Below are 23,573 nucleotides of genomic sequence, written 5' to 3'. Positions count from 1 at the left end.
CTATCCTTTATGCTTGTGTTCTCCTGTTTATTTTGCCCTGCCACTACCTCTGTTGCTGGCTTTGCTCTTTCACTTTCTTCACCTTGCCCTCCCAGCTTCCTGCGGTATCTTCTGTCCGCTTCTCTCAGATCACTCTGCCACCATCCCCTTCATCAGAAGCGCAATCAGAAATGTATGTGGGGAGGGGGCAGGATGCCCCTTCCATCCAGTCCTCTGTGGGTCAAATGTCATCAGGAGGTGCTCCCCAGAGGAATCTTGGAAGGTGAGGCAGCAGGCCAGATTAAGTCTGCAGGCCAGATGCCCCCCCCACACCCCTTTCATCTTGCCCTGCTGACCTCCTGCCCCCCTTGCTCCAAACTGCAGAGCATACCACTGAAACATAAGAAGGGCCCTTCCAAATAAGGCCCAAGGGCCTCTCTGACCCAGCACTCACTTTCCAACAGTGGAAAGCCAATGCTTAGGAGAAGGTCGCAAGTATAACTTCCTGCAGAAGGAGTGGATTGACTGGCATTCTGGGTGGGCTATGGTTTTGATGTCCCCCTCTATGGAAACCCGCACAGGAAGTGGCAGATGCTTTAGAGCCACCTGAGGGCAGAAGCCACAAAGTCCATTCCATGTTAGCAGCAGCGCTGCCAGTGCAATCCTGTGCATTTGTCCTCAAAAGTCAGCCCGCTGAATTCAAGGAGGCTTGTTCTCAGGTAAGTGTATGGTAGCCTTCTCCAGTCTGGGGCTTCCACATCATTCCCAGACAGCACTGCCAGTCTGTGCTGCCTGGGGGTAATGGAAGTAGTAGTCCAACCCATCTGGATGGTGCCATGGCCTTCAAAGTCAACTGCAGTGCGGCTTTGCTTGGACTCAAGCTCCAGGCCTCTGAAGGGATGTGCTTTGCCTGTCAGTAGCCAGTCCGTGTTCCCTGGAATGGACACTATTAAGGGTGTGTTCATGCTGCCCGGTGGAAGGTGCAACATTTAGTGTTGAGAAGGGTTAGGAAGGAGGACCAGGGCGAATGGGCAGGAGCCAAAAGAGTCCCATCTCATGCGTGTTTGGGAGAAATACGTCCAGCAACTCCCAGCTTTCCCCAGCCAGCCGTGACAGCCTAAACCAGAGGTTGGCAAGCCATGGCTCTCTAAATGCTGTTGGACAGCAATTCCCATTAGCCCTAGTCAGTGAGGAAGGCTGATGAGAGTTGCAGTCCAGCTGCAAGCAGAAGGTTACAGATGTCCTCAGTCCTGACCTCAGCTCAGCACTCTCCTTGCCTGCTCTGAAGTATGTCGCACTGAATTCAAGTAAGTGGGTAAAGGCTGCTAGTTCCAGTTCCGAAGCTTTACTGAAGAGTAAGCCCCAGGCAACACAGAGGGACTGGCGGACCCATGAAGGACTGCATTTCGCTTGCAATTCTCAGCTCACTTCCTAGAAACAAAAGCTCCATTGGACGCAGGGGGCTTCCTTCTAGCCTCCATAAAGATGCATTGGCGTGGGTGAGAGCAGCTCAGTTGGCTGCTGTTTTTCTGCTGGCTATGCCAAAAAGCTACTTTCTGGAATGTGTCAGTGAGCCTTCTAGAGATGTGCTGAAAAGCAACACCTAAAGAATAGGCCCTTGGCCAGGGAGGGAGGAAGGGAGAGGTCTGACAGTCCCTTTGACGTGCATTCAGGCAACGAAGAGACAATTAAGAGCAGAAGTGTAGGGGACACTGAGTGGGCACGGACCGGTTTATGGTGCAGGGGAAGCTGCCTGTATTGTTGGCTTCAGCTTTCTCCAACTTCATGCCCTCTGGATGATGATTCCAATTGTCTTTATTATTATTCTTACTGACTTCATTTTGGGACCACAGCAGCTGCAGTTCTTTGGGGGCTTTGCAACAGTTGTTGGACTACAGTATCCTCCATCCCCGGCAGCACAGCCATGCTGACAACCCTGTCGTCCATGTGTGAACAGCACGCAGCTGCCATTGTGCTCCTGGGGATGCCAATTCCACTTGGAAACAAGGCCATGTTCCCAGAGCTTCTTGTTTCCCTGCTGAATTGGTATAATTTCTGCTACCTCAATGGTGGCAAATTTGGTTGTGGAAAAGGTGGCCTTCGGACAAGGGGGCAATGCAGCCCCCCAGCTGTGGAATTTGTAATTGAACACATCTGGAGAGCACAAGTTTGGGGAAGGCTGGGAGAGACAATGCTGGACTTGCACAGATAAATGGTCTGACCCGCTCTTGCTGGGGATGAGGGGACTTTCAACCTGACACCTCTCAAAGTTTGGGGGAATCTGGTTTTACTCTGGCTGGAAGAGATCCTCCAGTTTCTCAGGCAGTGGCCACCCACATAAAATGTTTCCTTATCTCTGAAATGGAAAAACCAGAGTGGTGAAATAGGGGCTTCTGTGTTTAAACTATACATGCTATCACTAAGCTGCAGTCCCTACACAGCAATATTTTCTCACTGCTGAAGAAATTGAGTGAGGCAACAGAGCATCATTTTACGTAGCTCTAATTGTGTGGGAAGTGGGTCGCCCTGAGGTCCTTAATAAAGTGAAAGGATGAAAGTGGAGGAAATTATGTAACAGCAGCAACCTCAAGACTTTTCACATTTGAGCTCTGTGTCAGGGTAGATAGAGTGAGGCTTAGAAATTCCCAGGTGCTGGGCCACATAGGAATTTGACCACGGTACTTAGGAATTAGCTTTTACTGGGAGCAGTTATAGGCAGGTTTGGTGGTCCTCTGCAATACAGTTCTGCATTTTTCTTTTTCTTTTACCGAAAGACTGTGTTGTGAGGAGATATTAGATAAAAATGCATGTGCTTGAGTTTTGCTGTTTTTCTGCTGCCGTTCAGACTTTGTAATCAAATGAAGCAAGCATCAGATTTTATATAGGCTTTGCCTCCCTTGCCCTAAATTGGAAGAGCTCAGATGATTTTCCTGAGCCGCAATGCACAGGAGGGGCTCGTGCAACATACTCCACCTTATGAGCAGCAGGACTGTCAAGACTATTTTTTACAGTAGCCAAACAAGCAAATGTAGGCGTACAAGCTGAATGACCTGAGCACAGTCTCGTTCAGTATCCTGTTAGTGGAACAGCAGAGAAATGACTGGTGTGACTGCTTCTGTCAGGGCCATGGGCAACCTTTTTGGCATCGGGGGCCACATTCCTTCATGAGGAATCTGTTGCGAGTTGCACATCGGTTGCGGTGGGACTGAACCAAACTGGCTGGGTCAACCCTTCCCTCTTTCCAACTCTCTCTTTTCTCTCCTTATGCCACCTCTAGCTCCTTCTCCTGCTTTTATTCTGCCCAGCTGGCTGCCAGCAAAGGGGCAGACCCCTCTTGCCAAAGGTCACCACTAATCACACACGGAGGGAATTTGCAATGTGGCCAAGGACTGCAGAGTGAATGATGAATGACTTCTCTAGGTTTCTGTCTGTTGTTGCTAGTTGCAAAGTCGTGTCCGACCCTTCGCAGCCCCATGCACAACACTTCTCCAGGCCTTCCTGTCCTTCACTATCCCCTGGAGTTCCCTCACGCCAACTGCTTCAGTGACTCCATCTAGCCACCTCATCCTCAGCTGTCCCCTTCTCCTTTTGCCATCTATTGTTCCCAGCATTAGGCTCTTCTCCAGGGAGTCCTTCCTTCTCATTAGGTGGCCAAAGTATTTGAGTTTCATCTTCAGGATCTGGCCTTCTAAAGAGCAGTCAGGGTTGATCTCCTCTAGGACTGACTGGTTTGATCTCCTTGCGGTCCAAGGGTTTCTATCTAGACATGTCTAAAAACATGGATGATCTAGCAGTTAGCTACAATGTGGTTTGGATGCAGACTTAGCTGGAGGAGACTCAACAAAACTGATGAGACTTGAACGAGTCATAACTAAATGAAGTACCATTTATATCAGTGGGTCTCCACTAAGGGTCAAACTATACATCATGTTAATTATGTAGCTGACTCTCCTCTCTCTCTTTCTCTCTCTTTTATTCCAGTGTAAGTGCATGTGGCTGTGATTTGGATTGGGTCCACAGTGCACTGGGAGAGAAGGATTAAACCTTCTTCCAGCATTTGCCTCCTGAAATCTCTTCCTCCTGAGTGGGGTTAAAAAGAGAAAGAAAAGCCTCCATTGATTGCAATGGATACCACGTTGAACCCATTTTATCACTGAGAAACCTTCTTCTTGTGGGACTATTGTGATTTGTAGCAGTGTGGTTTCACTAAACCTTAGGTGAGGCATCTAAACTTTTAGATGGGGTAAAATAACACACAAAGGCTGGGAAACCACCAAAGTGCCAGGGCAAAGGGGTGGGGTAAGGAATGGGTTGTGTCCAGAGGCTCACGATTCTGTTCCCTCGTGTAGCGGGATCACAAAGAAGAAGAGATGGGAAGAATGGAAGGATGCCGTACCTAATGCGGAAAGATATGGAAGGGTAGAACAAGGGGGTCTTCAGGACAGCCGTGACCACAAGCAGAATGTGTAGTTCTTTTGGCCCCTTCTGGTTTATAGTTCTGCCCTCCAATCTCTGCGTCGTTTGGTCCCTTGTGTCTCAAAATGTACTGATGTGGCTGTGACATGGCTGCCTTTTGATCCATGTTCCTTCCTGGATCGTTAGCAAATTTCCCTGCAGAGTCTGACTTGTGGATCCGCCTGCTCCTGTCCACGCTGCTTCTCTGCTTGGTCTGCTCCCCTCAAGCAACACTTGTCTTTTCAAACCGTGTGCCTAGAATGGTTGGGAATGTAGGTGGTGCACCAACATTTGCATAAGGCAGAACTCCGTCCTTCGTTAACCTAATAAAATAGATATATCTACTTGTTCTTGATGTTTTTAGAGATAGATAAAATAAAGGCTGCTCTAACTGTTTTTTCTGACTCCAGGCATTCTGCTTGTGGTTAACCCTCAATCCTTGGAGGTGGATCAGTTGTTCGGCAGACAGTTTGCTCTCACCTGGGGGTGGTGAGGAAGGAACGAGCCATGCCTGTCTTGTCTGAAGATTCAGGTACGGAACTTCCTGCTGCTCCCAAACAGTGTCCATGTTTTTTTTAAAGCGGGTGCTACTCTGGGGCCGTGTGATCTAAAAACAGGCTCAGAATCACTGCAGAGGTTTTATAGTAGAGATGGGCAAATGCTGCCCTACAGATGTTTTGGTCTTCAACTCTCATTAGCTCTTGGTTGGCTAAGACTGATGGAAGTTGCAGGCCAAAACATCTGAAGGACCACAAGCTGCCAATTCCTGTTTTATAGCAACATGAGATTATTCTTTTAATTAAAATATTTTAATTCTGTGCTCCAGTAGATATCCCACAGGCAGGTTATAATCCATAACAATAAAAGAGAACGTCTGTTTGTCCATCTGTCAGCAGCTTAACACCAAGACCATGAAACTAAGACACTTGACATGTGGCATGAATACTAAGGGCACTCTGGGTATTTGCATCTCAGGATTATTTTGCTAAATGCATTAATTAATTAATTATAACTTGTTTAAGTCTGTCATGGGGTTGGAATCTGCAGTAACATCTTCAGCAACTAGAGCAGACTTTGCAGTCCATACGCTTTGAAGCCAGGAATGATTAGCAGGCTAACTACATGCCTGCCCCCCCCCCCCTTGTGCCATCCCCCTCAAGGGAACCTCTGTATTTGTGTGACACTTGTGAGTGTTCAAATCATTTTGATCCAGTTGTCTTTAGAGCATCTCTGAAAGTGAAGCCAATACTAGGGTTGTATGTTCCACCAAAGGGTGGAGACAGATCTAGGCAAAGCTCAATATCATATTTTCAGAAAAGGGAGTCAACCATTGTTTGTTTGTTAATACATCCCAAGAGTCCTAAGTACAAGATGAAACTATCACAGCTTCTATGAAAGGCTAATTTAAGTGTCCAAACCATAGACATCTCTCACTTTCTCTCGTAAGACTGACTAAATGCAGATTTGCATTTTTTCAAAATCAGCCTGTTTTTTCCTTCCTCTGCACCAATCTTTTGCATGTGTTTAATGGCTAACCTGATAAAGAATTCTGGGGAGCAGGCTATTCTGTGACCTTTGGGTTGGCCTAACAAAGATATTGCCCTAATACAGATTTTGAAACCCAGAATGGCTACCTTTGCTTTTTCTGTATCAATAAAAAGATGCATCATTAAAAGGAAATCAAGCAGTGGTAAGATGTCAGTGATAAAGCATTAAAAAGCAGCAGGTTATTAATTAAAAGCTAGCCTAAATAACAAAAGTTTTGACAGGAAGAGATGGAGGCTGGTGAATCATCATCCAGAGTGAGCTCCATAGACATGGGGACACCAGAAGAACATCTTGGCCTCTTCCATCTGATTCAGCAAAAGGGAGGAGCAGGGAGCTCCAAATATCAATGGAAGAGAATGATCACAGGAGTTCTTCGGCTCACGTACTCTAGCGTACCCCAGTACAGGCAAGTCATATGGAGGCTGGCTATATACTGCTGGTTTAAATGGCAGCTCAGGCACAAACTGGGTCAGTACTGGGGGTGGTGTTCACCAGTAGGGCTTGTAGCTCTGATCTGATCTCTCCTGTAGTTGAAGCCCCTTCTTTCGTTCCTGCCCTGCTCTAGTTTTGTGCTCCAGCTGTGATGAAAACAGACATTGGGTTTGGTCTAAAGCTCTTTCAGTCCTGTGCATAATTGGAGAATTGTTATTCCAGTGAGTCTCTTCCATATTTGTCCCCTAGGTTTGCATGAAACCCTTGCCCTTTTGACATCACAGTTGAGACCTGACTCAAATCACAAGGAGGAAATGGTGTTCTTGAGAGACATATTCAGTGAAAGAAGTCTCAGCTATTTAATGAAGGTAAATACATTACATTTGTGTTGCGCAAGCTCCCTCTTCCTGGTTTCCCTCCTTTTGTGTTTCCTGTGTGCCTAGCATTTTTGATCTCACAGCTTCAAACTGGACGTTGTGTTACCATAAAGCAGAGTGCCTTTGAACACATGTTGTTATGTGCTGTCAAGTAATCTTCGACTTTGGGTGACCCTGTGAATGAAAGCCCTCCAAAAATTCCTGTCTGTGACAGCCCTGCTCGGCCACTCAAGGCTGTGACTTCCTTTACGCAATTGATGCATCTCATAATTTGTCTTCCCTACTTCTGCTTTCGACCTTGCTAGAATTCTTGTCTTCTCCAGTGAGTCCTCATGATGTGTCTGAGGTACTTCACCTTCAGTTTTTCCCTTTTTGCTTCCAGGGAAAGTTCTGGTTTGATTTGATTTAGGATTGTCTTATTTGTCTTTCTGTTAGTCCAGGGTATTTGCAAAGCTCTCCACCAGCACCATGTTTTGAACACATGCAGAGTTCTTAATTTGCATTTCACACTTCCTGAAAGGAACTTTGGTTGGCACATGCCGAGTTCTCGCTTAGGCGCTGGGCCAGCCGGCCTGCTTAGCTGTGAAGATGGGCATGGATAAATATAGGGATATCTAGCTTGCCTGTGCTGAAACTTACACTTAATTATTTCTAGGACTGTAGTATGTTTTCTAATCAATGTGGAATATGTAACTGTATCATTTCCATATGCATTCATGGCAATTGATATTTTTAAGGCTTTTATAAACTGTTCAATTAGCAAAGTTCTCAGAACAGTGTATAGGATAAAAAACCATATCAAACCAAACACAGTATACAAATTGATCTCTGAAAAGCATGTAGAACAACAAACTGTAACATAGTAAGCAGCATTTGATAAATAGAATATAAATGATACATTATACCTAACAGTAACAATTCATAGTATGTGAGCAGCAATGTAGATAAAAAACAGTATAACATCTATTAATGATAATGTTTAGCCATTAAAATGTTGAGTGAATAAAATGATTTTAACCTGGTGCTGAAATGTTTGCAAGATTGGCACCAGGCACACCTTGCTGGGGAGCTGATTCCACAATCGAGGTGCCAAACCAGAAGTCCTTTCCCTCGTGGCCGCCTTCCTCATTTCTTTGACGGAGGACCTCTGTGCTGACCTTAAGGTCCAGGAAGGGAGACGGTCCTTTGGAGATCCAGGCCCTAAGCCGTTTAGGGCTTTATATGTTGATATGAGCACTTTAAAGTGTGTCCGGACTTTGGTTGTTATCCAATGCAGATGATAAAGAACAGGGCTTAGGTGTCCATGCCTGCCCGTCCCTGTCAACAGGTGGTGTGCCCTATTTTGTACCAACTGGAGTTTCTGAACCATTTTCAAGGGCAGCCCCACACAGAGCTCATTACAGTAGTCCAAATGTGAGGTTACCAGAGCATGGATTCCTTTTACTGGGTTCTGCTTTTCCAGATAGTGGCATAGTTATGATAGACTTAACACAGACTATTTTATTAGTGTTTTGGTTTTGTTAAAAAAAATTGAAATTCACAATAAAAATATTGGAAGAAAAAAATAGTGGAGGTGGAACTACAATTTTTGTGGCTCCAGGACCTGGGGCTGGAATAGCAGAGGGAGAGGTTGGCCAACCCTTCTCTCCATCGCATACAAATTTCTGCATCATGTGGGGTTGCCACTTGGACACTCCATGGGGTATATGCTTGTGTTTTAGCTATGACCAGGGGATGCAACAAGCTCCATTTGTTGTTATTATGGAAATAAATTGGGATCAAAGCAAATGAAAAAATACACTTCTAATGGGCTGAGGAAGTGCAGTGCTCAGGAACTGCATGTACAAGTCACAGAAAGGTCACAGAAAATAGAGGGGTGATGGAAAGGATGAGAAAGCTCACCTACAGGTGATTTGGCTGATGGGAAAATCTGTTTAGTTGAGCTGTGTATGCAGATTTTAAATATTCTATAAGAGGGGGATCTTTTGTCCACTGTTTAAAATCATCAAAGAGCTGCTTTTGAAAAGAGCCTCAATTAGTCCAAAATGCAGCAAGTAGATTGAAAATGGGGACTGGTCATGATGATCCCTGTATGCCAGTATTTTGCCGCTTTCGCAGGCTTCCATTCCATTTCTGGGCTTGATTCAAAGTGCGGGTTTTAACCTTTAAAACTCCAGATAGCCTAGGAACTGTTTACGTGAAGGACTGGCTGCTTGCATATAGATCTTCTTAGACCGCGGAATTATGATCGAAAGCCCTTCTTCAGGTGCTCCATTCAAATAAGGCAAGACAGGTGGCTGCAAGAGGGAACCGTACATTAACTGCTTTTGCACGACACAGCAAGCTGCACTGGCCAGGGGAGTTGTGCAAACACGCCTGGCATGTGCCCAGCACATGTGGACAGTGAAAGGGATGGACAAGCAACCTTGGCTTATTCCCACTCCATGATTGTGCAAATCCAGAGTCTTTTCAGTGGTGGTGCCCTATCTGGAATGTCTTTGTCAGGGGCAATGTTTGACTGAGCCATCCAGAGGTGCTGTGGCACAATTGGGTGGCATACAAATGTTTTAAACAAACAAACAAACAAACAAACAAATGATGACATTTTCATTTCTCTTTATATTGTACTTTGGAATTTATTATACATTACTGATGCTTTTATTCTGTTCTTATCTGACTTGTTTGATAGTCATTATTTCATTGTTACTTTTTTATGGTGTTAATCTGTATATCCCCTTGAGACCATTGATTATTGCATAGTTTAAACATTTAATAAGTAAATAAAAGAAATGGATAATAGTGGAATGTTTGTGTATTTGGTAGAACTCTTGGAAATGTCATTCTGTTTGATCAGAAACATTGAAACTACAGGCAAGAGAAGGCCAGCTGAGTCTCCAGTTGAAATCAGTGGAATTTGGTATCCTGAAATGAAATGCTAACAAATGAAAAACAAAAGAAATGCAGATTTCCCTGCCTTCCACCTTCACTACTTTTGACTGCACAGAACTGTTTCTGTAATTGATCCCACTCAAATTAAATGGAAGGAGAAGTTATGTGACAGGAATAGACACTGTTTCAGAGGTCTTGATACAAGAAGTGCGTTAAGGAATTTTTTGCTTCTCCACCATGGTACAGAGGAGGAGGCGTAGCAAAGTGGTGGAGCACCTGCGTTGCTTGTAGAGTGTCTCAGGTTCAATCCCAGGCATCTCCAGGTAGGACAAGCATCTGGACCAGGAAAGAATCCTTCCTGAGACCCTGGAAATCCACATTATTGACAGTACAGGAGTAGATGGACCAATGGTCTCAATATGAGGCAGCTTCCTATGTTTCAGGTCCTGGAAAATGTATGAACTTGGGCTAAATAACTACAGCCCAATCACACATGTGGATTTGGAGGGACAGGACTGCTGAGACCAGAGAGCATTGTTTAGGCCGTAAAGTTGGGTCCTAGAATGGGATCCACATGGGTCTGGGTTGGGGTGGCAGGAGAACAATTAAAATGCAGCTTGGGCCTGGAACAATCAATATCAAACAGTCCTTTTGCCATAAGTGTGATAATCGTGGCTGTGTAGTCCTACAGGGTTCTTTGTCGCATCTTCCAAAGAAGCAGAAACACTTGAATATGTACAATTTTAATAGCATCCTTAGCTAGTATAGTCTGCAGAGCACTTTATAGAGCTGACAAATCATGACTTGACTTCATACCAAACAATTGACAAAACTCCTTTTTGAGGCAACTGTGAGTTTAAAAGAAACATTTGCCCTGGCTTTTAAAAGTAGTATGTGATAACAGAAACATAGGTAGTGACTGAGAGGGAGTGAATTCTGCCACAACTAGTGGAAGCTGCTAATATTTGTGTGGCATCCACATACAGCAGGTGTCGTTTCTAGAGAGCCAAAAGTGGACTTTGAGCTGTACAAAATAGACAAGTGACTCAGTCCTTGCCCAAAACAGGTATTGCTTTAAATGTGTATCTAGCAGCTGCATCTTACACTTGCTTTTACTTTAGATAAGATTCAGTGGTACTTATTAAGATTGAGATGCTAGTGTGGAGAATAGGGAGAGGTTTTTAAGAACCAAGTTAAGATCCCTTAACCCACATACACACATAGCTCCTAGACACACATTTAAGATACTGGCTGGAATCAGACAACACAACAAGCCATGGTGGTTTCTTACCATTGTTGGTCTGTGGTGTTGTCTGAACCTAGTCATGGTATTTCACCATGGTAAGTCTGGTCTTTAGAAACCATTATAGGAAGCAATGGTTTCTCCACACCAGCACCGCTATCTCTCCTGGCTGATGTCAGGGCTGGCTGGATGGAGGCACAGCTGAGAGAAGATTCTGGGTCTTAGTCCTGCGAGGAGGCCTGCCTGCTGTGAATTCAATTGCTAACAGTTCCCACTGGCCTGAGATGCAGCGACCAGAATTTATCTTCAGAGAGATAACATTTGGGTGTTGTCTGTACGCATGAGACTGAGAGGTCAGAAACCGTCTCTGAGTATTGTGGGCAGAGTAAGAGTGAGACTTGGACAAGAGTGGAGATAAAGGCAAAGTGGTTCAGGAAGCAGTGTATTGAAAAAGTGGAAGAGGAAACCGTTGGCATCAAAAGCGGCATAAGAGGGACTGTGAAGTAGAGGATGAAACGGAAACCACTGGTAGATGAGCTAATGCAGAACAGGGGACTGAGGAGGGGTACACAGAAAGGGGAGGGGACTGTTACGAAGCCACTCTCTCCACGTACGCGTCACTGTACTTCTCTCAGAGCCATTTTGCTATCTGAGATGTGGCAGATCAAGGAAAGGGCCCTGCTTGGTCCTTACTCCAATACCTTTCTAATACCAGGAAAGGACCTTTTTATTTCCTTGGGCTTTTTAGCTTTTGTCCATCTGAAGCTTTCTAATATTAGTCATTTATGTTGTTTTTATAGATTGTTGGTTTTCTCTCCACCGCGCCCCAGCCTCCAAAGCTTATTTTTATAGATTAGCTATTTCATAGAGCATTAGATGTTTTCTTGTAAACTGGCCTGATGATGTACTTGAAGGGCGAGGTATAAATCTTAATAATCAGCCAGGATATCAATAAATAATAATTTCTATGTATTTATATCCTGCCTTTTGAAAACAGCCTTAACAAAGCTGTTTATGTGAAATGAAAATAATACAAAATCCAATTAAATGTTGCCTAAACAGGACTTCCAGATCAGGCTGGTAGGACGCCATCATCCTGCCTCATTCAGGGAATTTTATGTGGGGTGCAGATGTTGTCACCTTTCCCTTGTTTCTTTCATCTTTTTTCTTACTGTGGAAGATCTTGCAAGGAGATAAAAATGGGATAACTGCACAATGATTTCTGATTGAATGCCCTAGGAGCCCACCATCCGAAAGCAACCTAAATGAGAAGATATGCAACAGCAGCAGTTAAAAACAGTAGCAGACACCTGCCCCCCAGCAGCCTAAAAAACTTCCTGCCTAAAAGCAAACAGCGAGGACAGTGGTGCTGCTAGATTACATAAGACCCTGAATTAAGTACTTTTCCTTGTGAAGCACATAACACTTCTCCCCTCCTCGCTATTCCATGTTTCACAACCAATTCTGTAACCTTGCTATATTACAGCAAGAAACAACACTCTGTTTGCAAACCCCTGATTATAATAGGCATACTCTGAGCATATGCAGTTTTGCAGTTGAAATTCACTTAATTCATAGCACTGTCATGACTACTGGAATAAAATGGAGTCTGTTTCTGTTGCTCTGATGCTTAATGCATTTATTTGGGAATTAGTTGCAGAATAGCATAATCTATTTTTAAAGAGAAAATAATAAAGCGAGCATCTGTAACCATGTTCAAGCCCAGCGAGCTGCTCTCTGATTTTAAACAATTTCAAAATAGGAAGGACCCCGAAGGGAGTGGCACAACCCTCCTGGGGCTTCGCAGCCCTGTGCCAGCCCAGGTTGATGCAGGGCTGGCTTGCCGCTGCTCCCATCACCTGCTGGCCATTGGGGTGGCATGTGCTGGGCTGGGGTGCAGGTCTGGACCAGCTCAGAGATTCATCCTGCGCAAGGGGACCTGGTATGCTCCTCATCCTGTTACAGTAACATAGGCCTTCTCCAGGCCAGTCCTCTGTGGTGGAAAAAAGTCCCAGAAGGGTTCATGTGGGGTGAAATTTAAAAAGGAGAAGCCCAGAGCTGTCATGGAGAGTGACTCAGAGTATTGCCTTAATGGGGAAAATATGCCTGTGTGAATCTTATAAGCAAGGAAAAAGCCTCCCCTAAGATGCAGTGAGTTTGACCAGGGGGTGGTCATGTCTGCCCTGGGCAAGGGTCTGGCCATTGATCAAGTTGCTAAAGTTTGGACATTGGTAGAGGTTTGTGGTCAGCTTTGTATGAAAAAACTGAATAGGATCACATCAGCTTGGAATAGCTTCATTTTTATCTCAGTTTATTTTCACTTTTTATACCACCTAACAGCTGAAGCTGTCCAGCAGGTTACAACAATGCATCAAAGTACTATAAAAGACATATAACAGAAAATACAGATAGAACAAAACACAGTATAACCTTCTAGTATACAAATCTAAAACAGTCTAAAATTCCAATATACAAAATTTAAACATCCGAAACAATTTCATCTATACATCTAAAACTAGACCTAATTAAAATAGCCAACATAATGCATCATATGCCTGAAAATAGAGGGCAGTTTTAACCTGACACCAAAAAGGTGATAATGTTGGTGCTGGGGAAGTGCTCAGTCGGGCACCACTGGGAAGATGCTCTTCCTTGCTGCATGGGGTTGTTAGGATTTTCTAGGTCCACAGTGAGATTGCTGAGAAGTAGTCTCACCACCCCCTATTTCAGGTGCCATGGGACCACTCGCTCTTGTCCAGGGTGTTAATCAACTCTTTGGCCCAGTCTGCTGTTTTTTAGACGTTGAAGAGGGGCAAGAATCCAGAATAGAGGTGGTTGTATGGACCTGTTTAAAAACCTTGCCAACATCCTGGAGCTGTACCAACTGAAATTCATTCAATATAACTAGTCCAGCCTGTTCTCTGGAAACCTTGCCAGATTCAATTGCTGTAACATTAGAGTTTAAGTACTGGTGGAAACAGGGAATTTTGTCCTGGATGTGCCTAGAAAGTATGTTATGGAAGGCCTTAAATAGGACTACAGCATTAGTATGCCCCAGATGATCCTGAAAAGCTTACATCTTTTATTCAGAAAGAAGATCAAATAGAGGCAGTGAGATGCTTCTTTGCTGCCTCAATGGCCCTAAGTATACCTGACTGAGCACATACCAGGGCTCAGTTGCCACTATGTATGTGCCGCTAGTTTTCTTCTGTTTGCTCTCAAGTCATCTCTAATTTTGCTTCATCAGTCTTGGCTCTGGGGTTACCACAGGGAGCCAAATGAGCTCTACCATGGGGCGAGGTGGGGGATTGCTCAGGGGTGATCACGTCAACTCCTTGGGTCATCTCTGTGTTCCAGAGACTTAGCAGGGTCTCAGCAGGACTGCCAACCATATCAGCATTTCGCTTTTAGTTTCCTACCCTCCCTGAATTAGCTTGGTGGGGAGGGTAGTAAATGCATGTTTTATGAAGTGATGGCTGGTCAAAATGCTCGGCCACATGGCCATATGTTCTTGCTAGTCTGCACTGCAGTAAGGTTAGGTCTTGGTTTGAAAGCTGGGAACTGGAGCATGTGGGCATTCTGAAAAGTTTTTGGAAACCTCCTTTTGAGGGGTGCGGGTATCTTAGCAACAGTGGTTTTACTGTCTAAGCACAAGGGGCAGCACTGACCTCAGCCCTCATGCTTGGCACCTCTTGGGTTCTGCCCACCATTTCTTGCCTGCCCTGGAATGCCCTGCACCTACGCTTTGCCCAAGGCATCCTGGGGTGGCGGGTAGGGAAAAAACGGTGGCGGCAGTTAGGCAGGGCAGAGGGAGCCTCTCATGTTGCCACTGCTGCAGGAGAAGAACACGAAAGGGATTTGTAGTTGCGTCTTCAAAGGTGAGCTCCCTCTTTGCAATAGCCAAAATGTCTCCTAGATTCCCTGCCTGAGAACAGGGATTCATTCTTGGTTTAACCCTAACAGGAGTAAATTGAAGCAAGCCTTGGCTTTCCATATTCCAGCGTGCTGGACATTCTTGGAAGCAATGCCCAAAGTTGCCTGTACGTAGCTCTTTCCTCACATGGGCAGTCGGCTGGAGCGGCTTCCCAAGATTGCCCCAGCCATCGGACGCTTCATTTCGTGTGTGTGTGTCTCATCTTCTGTTTCAGATCCATGAAAAGCTGTGCCATTATGAACGGCAGAGCCCCGTCCCAGTGCTGCACAGTGCCTCAGCTCTCGCTGAAGATGTAAGTGGATGAACCGCTTCTTCATCACCATGTGCTGGGGAACTCCAGTGTGACCAAGAAATGGAATCCAGAATGAAACGAGACAGATGAAGAGGCAGGGCTGTGCCAAAAAAAAACAAACGGGAGCTTGATTTCAGTGCTTTTCAGACATCAGAAATGGGAAATAGTTCACTCTGATGCAGGGGTATTTACATCGATGACCAAATTCAACCCATCTGAGCTCTCCTTTGGCCTGTTGTGCTCCGTCCCCTGGGCCTACTCCTTTTCTCCAATCACGAACCATGCAGTATTTTCACGGATCTTGTACCAGTCCCTCGGCCCCCAATTTGAAAGCTTGAAATGTCTCTCCTAAGACTTAATTATTGACAAAAGAGTTTTGTGCTAAAATGGGCTGGCATTCTTGTACTGTTAGTTCCACCATTTTTGATTGCAGCCTCACTGTCTGTGAGAATGCTGCTTCCATGAGTTCCCTAAATTGGCCTGCTGGCTGAAAGAGGTCCAACAGCTCTGCTCTGAAGACGTATCTATGCAGGGAGCAGAAGGAAATAGTAAAATCCTTTGGTCATGTTGAGAGTATGGAACAGATGCATATTTCTTCTGTCTTCAAAACTCCTGGCAAATGATATTTTGCTGGTAATGTTCCAGTCATCCTACATATGCTAAGAACAGACACATTTGTTTCCTCTAGATCCTCATGTAACCTAAACAGCATCATCCACATGCAAGGAGGTATCAGGCAGCCTCAAGGCAACCCCAAAGACTGGAAAAGTACAAATAGTACTTAGGAACAAACAGCTTAAGGGAGAATCTCAAAAATGGTCCAGTGTGGGCTAAGCATGGTCCCTTGGATGATGACCGGCTGGACATCCCATCCTCGGCAGCAGAGGGGTGCAGCCTGTGGGTCATATATGGACCCCAACCTGTGGACCATGATGATTCCTTCAGCATCTCTTGGTGCCATGGGCAGCTCATAGTTAAAGAGCACTTTGAGAGGGTGGATGCTGTCAGCTGTGAATTCTTGGTGTTTCCCCACTCGGAGCAGGGAGGGAAGAGCCTCTGTGTGTATGTGTAAGAGAAAGAGACTGAAAAAAAAGGAGAGAGACTGGTCTGAGACAACACAATAATCCACAGTCAAGAGTTGAGTATTGGCTGAACATGGATTGTTGAAACATGGGCTATCGTGTTTGATAACAAACCATAATGAACAACCCACAGCTTACAACCCACCAACAAACCATAGGCTTTCTTCATGGGTTGTTCCTGGTTTACAAACCATGGCTCGTTACGCACAGCTGGGTTCAGATAATATCCCTCATTTCAACAACAATGCAAGTTTCCAAGCCAGCCTCTGCTCTACCTGTGAGTGCGGATTATCATGTTGTCTGAACACAGAGAATAAATGTACAACGGGGTGTGTGAATGGGTATGCAAAGAGATGTGTATGAATGCATGGCTGTGTGTGAACAGAGACCTGCGTGTGAATGGATGCATGAGTGCCCACCACTTGCTCTGGCGCACTGTCCACTCTCGTGCGCTCAGCGCATGCAGCCCTGAGCAGTTTTTTGTTGAGGGATGTGGCTCTTAGCAATGAAAGAGCTCTACTGCTGCGCAGCCTGTTCCAGTCATGCTTTGGTGGTTGGGTGCAAAGCCTCCGGACCAGGTACCAAACCCTCTGGGTCCAAGTAGAACCTCTCCGGTTTCCCAGCATAGAAACCATCCTTTCCTCCAACCACCAATCGTTTGATGGTTTCCTGACTTTCATGCTATTTTCTCCCCATTTTAAAAGGATGAAATGCCTCTCCCAAGGCTTAGTTCTGGGCATTGAGAGCTTTAAGCTGAAATATTCTGGCATTTGGGGCATTTGGTCCCACCCTTGTTGATATTTGCTCCGGCCAACGCTGGAATGCAGTCCCCAAGAGCTTCTTCTGACATTGGCCTTTAGGCTGAGAGATGGTTCACACCCCTGCTTTTTCAGTGGCTTATGGAAGAAACATCTAGAGTTATGATATCTACACTAAAGACAATGTATGTTAGGACAGTAATTAAACACATTGGTGGGGAGCAAGAAGTGGTTTCTACTTCTAGTTCTAAAGGTAGGCTTTTATTACCGATCTTGGGTTAATAAGATACATTTTCTTTTCAATGCATCAGTCTTCCTGACTGGATTGAAATCTGTCAGCACCCACAAGCGGAACTGCTTTCTGCGTTGTGTTGGTAGCTGACTTGCTCCCCTTTTCTCCTGTGATTTGTTGGTGCTGTAGACACAGGCCTTCTGACTATTTTTATTTCCTTTTTCCTTCTAGTATATATTTCTATCTAAACAGATTGTGAGGATAAGTTTACTTCTTTTATAATTTCTAATTTATTGGACTCTCTGCTGTCTTTGACATAACAGAGCAACACCACCTCCAATCCGGCCTACTCTTTTCTTTCTATAGATTTTATATCCAGAGGAAGCTGAATCCCATTTATTATCATTATTCCACACAGTTCCTTTCTAGTCAACACTCTTTTTTAGTATCACACATTATAATTTACCCATCTTAGTTTGAAGCTTCTAGAAGTTGCATATAAACCACCCATATGCCTTTTGAACACCTTTATTATGTATTCATTTACCTTTCATATATTTCTTTCTCTTTTTCTCTTGTATCCATGTTTATTTTCACTTGTTAGCTCATGAACAGTTGTATTTATATATGTCTAGTTCTCACTGAGGTGTAAACCGTGTCTAGACTACCACTTTGGAGTGCAGGTCAGGGGCTCACAGGAAAAAATGCTCCATGGTGGTGGGGAGAAAGTCTGAGGCAGGGTCCCTTCTCCTTAATTTTATTTTATCTTTGTTGAGAGTTTCTGAGAGGCAATCTGGAGCAGAGAAACTGAGTACCCTCTTCCTTTGCCCCTGATTCCCTCCCTTGAAAGTTTGCCTCTGAATTCTAAATTGGCCAGTGTTGTCTTTGTCTTCCTCTTAAACCTTGACTTTTCCTTTGGGGAAGGATTTGAGTGGAGGGGCAGAGCAGGGATGTCGAACCTTTTCCAGCTTAGGGGCTTAATTCAATGTCTGAGGAGCTCTCAGGGGCTGCATTGCAAGGGTTGGTGGGGCCAAACAACAAAGGGTCTTGGCAAAATGTAAGAAATGCCAGCACGTTTCAGCTTAAGGTTTTTGCTGCCAGTAATGAATGCTTTAGGAGAGGCATTTCGTTCTGTTAAGAATGGGAGGAACTGGGTGAAAGCTGAGGAACCATCCAGGGATTGGTTGGGTAGTAGAAGAGGGTCTGGCCATGTGGAGGACTCCAGAGGGCTGCATCTGGGCGCTGGGTCTCAGATTCTGCACCACTGTATTGGAATGCTTTGTTTGCAGAAACTCCCAAGCTCAATTCCCAGAATTTCCAGGAAGGATGGAGAAAGGCTACTCCTGGAGGGCAGTACTATAGCAAGCAAGCATGATCTAGAGCAGTGTGATCCAACTCGTGGTTTGTGGGCTGCATGCAACTCCTAAGGCCTTGCTCTGTAGTCGTCTTATTGCTCAGAGCCCCCTGTCCCCACCCCCCGGTCTGGATCCCAGCAATTGGCACAATTGCGACAAGCTCTCTGGAGGCTGCCACCCCCTTCTGTTCCTGAGGCTCAGGAAGAGAGTGGGTCAGGCTGGTGGCCTCTGGAAAACTCACCCCAGCATGCCCCACACCAGCCCAGCTGATGAGCTCATCAGCAGGAGCTGGTGGGCATGCTGGGAAGAGTTTGTCGGCTCAGGGACAAGACACTCAGTGCACCAATTCCAGGAAGGAAGGAGGGGTCGGGAGGGTCGCATCAGAGAGTTTTTGGGCAGGGGAAACATGGAAGAAAGGGATGGGCCACACCAAAAGAGCAGTCACTGTGCTTGGGATGTGGTTGGAGAAGGGGCTGTCTGTGATTTCTGCAGAAGTTCATTGTGTGGCCCCCGGGTTCCGTGCAGAAATCCTCATGCAGCCCTCGAGGTACAAAAAGTTGTACTGCCCTGATTTAGAAGGATCTGAGGCAGCGTCCTGGGCCGTATTCCTGTGCCCCTTGTAGGGTGTGTGTTTGCTCTGTGGAGGCTGCCTGTGAAATGTTCCTGCAATTACTGTTGCTGCTCTGGAGTGCGATACCAAGATTTGCCAAAACACTGACCTGGAAATGCAAGCAGAAAGTGATATGCTGTCTTACCTGTCTTGTGCATGGATAGATCTCTCTCTCTCTCTCTCTCTCCTTCTTTAAGGTGATAGAAGAATTGCAAACTGCACCGATGAATACTGATGAAAAAGAACTGCTTCAGCTCCTGTCAACTCCTCATCTCAGGGTAAGAGAGTCTCTCTTCCGTAGCTTGAGAAAGAGGTGGTGGTGCAGAGGGGGTGGAAACGCTGCTCTTAGCAATTTGCTTATCAGCTTGTGCTTTGCTATCACTTAAACCACAGTTCATCAGCTCTAAACTATCCCTGTTGCAGGCAGGAGTCGTTGATGGGTTCCTGTATCAGTAAGGCAGCGTTTCCACTCTGGGTTCAAAAGTGAACTTAGAACAATCCGTGATGCTGAATCTCATCTGGGGGGTGGTGCGGTGTGCTCAGCCGTATGCATAGCTCCTTAAGATTCAGACTAAATCTTGGAATGGATGCAGTGCCCCACCAGCACTGGAATCGCTGGTCTCTGCTGGTTGCATATTCTCCCTTCCACTTTCAGAGGTAGTGTGGCATATCATGGAAACGCCATGCATGCTTAGGGCAAATGTGTAAGTAGCGGAATATTTACAATCACAGTCTCTAAGAGTCATCAACGATCAGTTTGGCTGGGATCAGGGGCATTGTTAGCCCTACATCTGGTTGTCCAGGTTAATTTTCTTATCTTCATCGCTGTGCAAGGACAAATATGCATGGGGGTGTACAGCTGGGGGTGGGGGAGAAGGTTAACTCACCCCTTTCCTCATGCTTCAGCATAACCCTCCGCAATCATCTGTTTGCTGGCAATTGAGTTTAGAAGAATCAACAATCCTTTTTCTATTTGTTTGGGATGATCGGGGTCAGGGGGCAAATTAGCTGAAGACTGTATTTTATTTGAGATGATTTAAATTAGAATTGGCTGGCTCTGCCCCCTGTGAAATCTAAATAAATCCAATCAAAGATTGTGTATTCAAAATGGCAGCCATGCGTGCTGTCGCAAATTGTGAGTTAACTAACGCATAATTTGCTACTGTTGTGTGCAAACGGATCACTGGGTTTGCTCACCCCTAGAACAGAGGGTAGCTCTGTTCCAAAAAGCATCTGGGAAAGATAATTATATTTCTTGGATGTTTCTCGCCACTGTTACTGCATATGAAGTCAGTTGGCCACCTCTGGGAGGTCTTTTTCAAAAATGTTGGTTTTCTTGGTATGCTTTTGATGGATGAAGTTTATCTGGTAATTTTAGGATATCTTCAATGATGTGATCTGTTTTACTGTGGGGAGTTGCTTTGTCTTAAGTGCTGTGATGAAATATGGGACAGAAAGGCTTTAAAGAATTTATCTGTGTGTGTGCGTGGTTGTGGCTACTGGGTAAGCATGAAAAGCGCTCTGCACAAGTTCAGGGAACATTTCATTTTTATCGCTTGGTGGTATAAGGGATAGAATCTAGTCAAACTTTGGTTTAGTTCCTTGCTGAGCTGCAACATTTTAACCAAACCTTCCTGTTCATTCAAACCCATTGCTTCTGCTGCCTCACTTAATGCACAATATAAATTGTTTCTCCCTTTTGTTAGCATGAGACCTTTATTCTCCCACACTAGAAGGGAACTCTTTGCTCTCCTTCCCTTTAGGTTTGAATAGGCGGATAATAAATGGAATTTTTAAGCATCGGGTTTTAATAACTTTTACTGAGCGCTGTAAGATATGAAGACAATGATTTTCAAATGAGCTGAAATTGCAGAGGTCTGTAATAGATTCAGAATGAGGCAGGAATTCAGTAGTGCAGAGAACTAAGTTGTTTTTATCGACTGGTTCAAAAACATGATCATTTGCAAAAGAAACAGAAATTGAGACAGATTATCCCTAATAAAGGTAAAAAGGTCTTTTCCATCTGGCCAGGAGTGGGAGGGATTTTGGGTAGATAGAATTACATTTGCCTAAGCCTATCTGTAATTATATAATCTATATTTATACCTAAAATATAAAAAGTGTGTGTTGGTATTACGGTCATATAAATTCTGGAAGTTATTGTCTGTGTTTTTATCCTTGCAAACACACACTGAAATCTGGACAGAGGCAGTTACCGGGGGACGTGAGCAACCGAGAGAGGAGAAGCCAATGAACAGGGAAGGGTTGAGCTCCGTCCCCTTCCTGATTCTGTTCTCCGCTCTGCATCACCTCCCCTGGAAGTGAGTTTTCTTATCTAAAATGGCCAGTGTAACCTGCAGCTGAGCGAGATGGAAAGCAGCCCTGGAGCCTGCCTACCCCAACCTGGTGCCCTTCTTATCTTTTGAACTTTCACTCCCATCAGCCCTGGCCAGTGATCATGGGTTATAGGTTTGCATTCCACAGTGTTTGGAGGACACTTGGTTGCAGAAGGCTGGGTTTTGCCTCAGCAGCCTGTTTGCTCACAATGCTTTCCTAGTTGTCATCTTTGTTCATGGCTTTCCCTTTGGGGAAGGGCTGGAGCTCAATAGAACTGCACCTGTTTGGCATGTGGAAGGTTCCAAGTTCAATCCTCAACTTCTCTAGCTTGGGTGGGGAAGGAATTTCTAGTCATGCTGGGTTACAAGGTGAAGGTTTGTCTCAGGTGATGGCAGCTTCCTATGTTCCAACCTCCCCCTGTGCTGTTGAAATTTGGGTGTAATTTCTTTGGGGCAGGGACCTGTCTCCTGCACTTACACTGTATGTTGGTGGCACATTGTAAATAATTGCTAATAGCTGAACTGAAGGCAGGACTCCAAACGGAACTTCTTCCAAAATGAGTCTTTGCCATGCTGTATCTTGTTGCTTGAGCTCGAGCCTCCCTTCCTGTTAATAGCACCTAAAACGGCATTGATCTTCAAGGCGGGAGCATCAAATGATGGATTGAGGCTTGGTTTAGGATTGACTTCTGACACCTATGCTGTATTTGAGGGTTTTAAAAATGAAGTACACATCAACATTGCTATTTCCTAGCCACTTCTTTTCTGTCTCATCACATTGGTTTCAATTTATTTTGTTCAGAAGCAAACTTCTCTGTTGAACTATGGAAAAATGCTTTCTCGCTAGACTTTGCTGCAGCTTTGTGGCTTGCTGCCAGCTCAGATCCACTGTATGAAATATTTAATGATACTGGGCAAGCACAGAGATTGTGTTCTTTTTAGATTTGTCTCTGGTCTAATAAAACATGCAAGTACAGCAGGGAAAAACAATTTTAAGGGGAAATGAAGAGACAATTGGAATCCAGAGAAGTTTTCTCTTGCACACATCATGTGTACCAGGAAAGGAAGCCCTCCAAGGAACTTGTAAAGATGTGATTGCTGCTATGACCACAGATACCTGAATTGTCTTCTGTTGCTTCTGTTGCTTAGAGGGAGTTAATGGGTTTGTACTAGAGAGGGCTTTTGGTTCTGCAGTCTCTGCATGGAAGTAGATTATCATGTGTGGTTTTACTGAATCAACTGTGGTAAATCTTATAACCAGTTGCAATGGGTTGCATTCAGGAATGGGAGAGTGCCTATATATCCTTTTGGATCACCCGCCTGGACACAAATTTTATTTATTTATTACATTTCCATACTCACCAATAACCAAAGTCCTCTCAGCAATTCACAAACATCAAAGCTTAAAGAATTAAAAATTAATAAATTAAAATTAAATCTATTCTTTTATCCATAGGTAGAGTACAATCTTATTTGGTTCACACATAATGCAATATAATGGTTAATTTATTTCATTTATTTTTGTAAGCTACTGTTTTGGAATATAACAGAATCCCAAAGCTGGGTGCAAGCAATGAAATACAATAACATCATTCATAATTGACAAAACCCAAAATCAATCAAGGAGAACGGTAATATGGATAAATAACTGTTTAACCGATGCACAAAAACATTCAATCGAAAGCTAAGCAAATTCAATAAAAATTATTTGCGAAACAAGCCATGACGACACATTTCCTTGAATTACTTTAATTTTGCTGCTGCCCCTGGATGTTTGAGATAGTTTTGCTTTTTGCTGCTGCTGTTTCACACTTTTATTATGTTGTCAGCTTGTTTTCAGAGGGGCTTTTGTGTTGTTATTGCAATAGCAGCACAGCAGTCCTGTTTAGTCACAAATGGTGGCAGCGAAGATGTTGAAAAAAATAAAACAAACAAACAAACCCAAATAAGCCCCTGTTTCATCTTCCAGCTAGATGTAGGATCAATGACATGGGAAGCTTTTCAAGCAAAGAGAGGGACCTTGTGGGTTTTGTCTCAAGCTTTATGAACAC

At 44.6% G+C, this 23,573-nt stretch overlaps 1 protein-coding gene across 1 annotated transcript in view; it reads left to right on the top strand.

Moving 5' to 3' along the window:
• MPP3 (MAGUK p55 scaffold protein 3) overlaps positions 1–23,573 on the top strand; it is a 73,207-nt gene that overhangs the window by 1,530 nt on the left and 48,104 nt on the right. Inside the window, exons 2-5 of the mRNA XM_044444625.1 lie at positions 4,845–4,966; positions 6,664–6,782; positions 15,072–15,149; positions 19,384–19,464. Coding sequence (XP_044300560.1) covers positions 4,942–4,966; positions 6,664–6,782; positions 15,072–15,149; positions 19,384–19,464 — 303 coding nt within the window. The 5' untranslated portion in view covers positions 4,845–4,941. The remainder of the gene's footprint in view (positions 1–4,844; positions 4,967–6,663; positions 6,783–15,071; positions 15,150–19,383; positions 19,465–23,573) is intronic.

The sequence above is a fragment of the Varanus komodoensis genome, unplaced genomic scaffold (genome assembly GCF_004798865.1).
Source record: "Varanus komodoensis strain SLA01 unplaced genomic scaffold, ASM479886v1 scaffold45, whole genome shotgun sequence".
Taxonomy (NCBI): domain Eukaryota; kingdom Metazoa; phylum Chordata; class Lepidosauria; order Squamata; family Varanidae; genus Varanus; species Varanus komodoensis.
The sequence above is the reverse complement of the archived record's forward strand: the minus strand, read 5'-3'. Positions and strand labels throughout refer to the sequence as shown.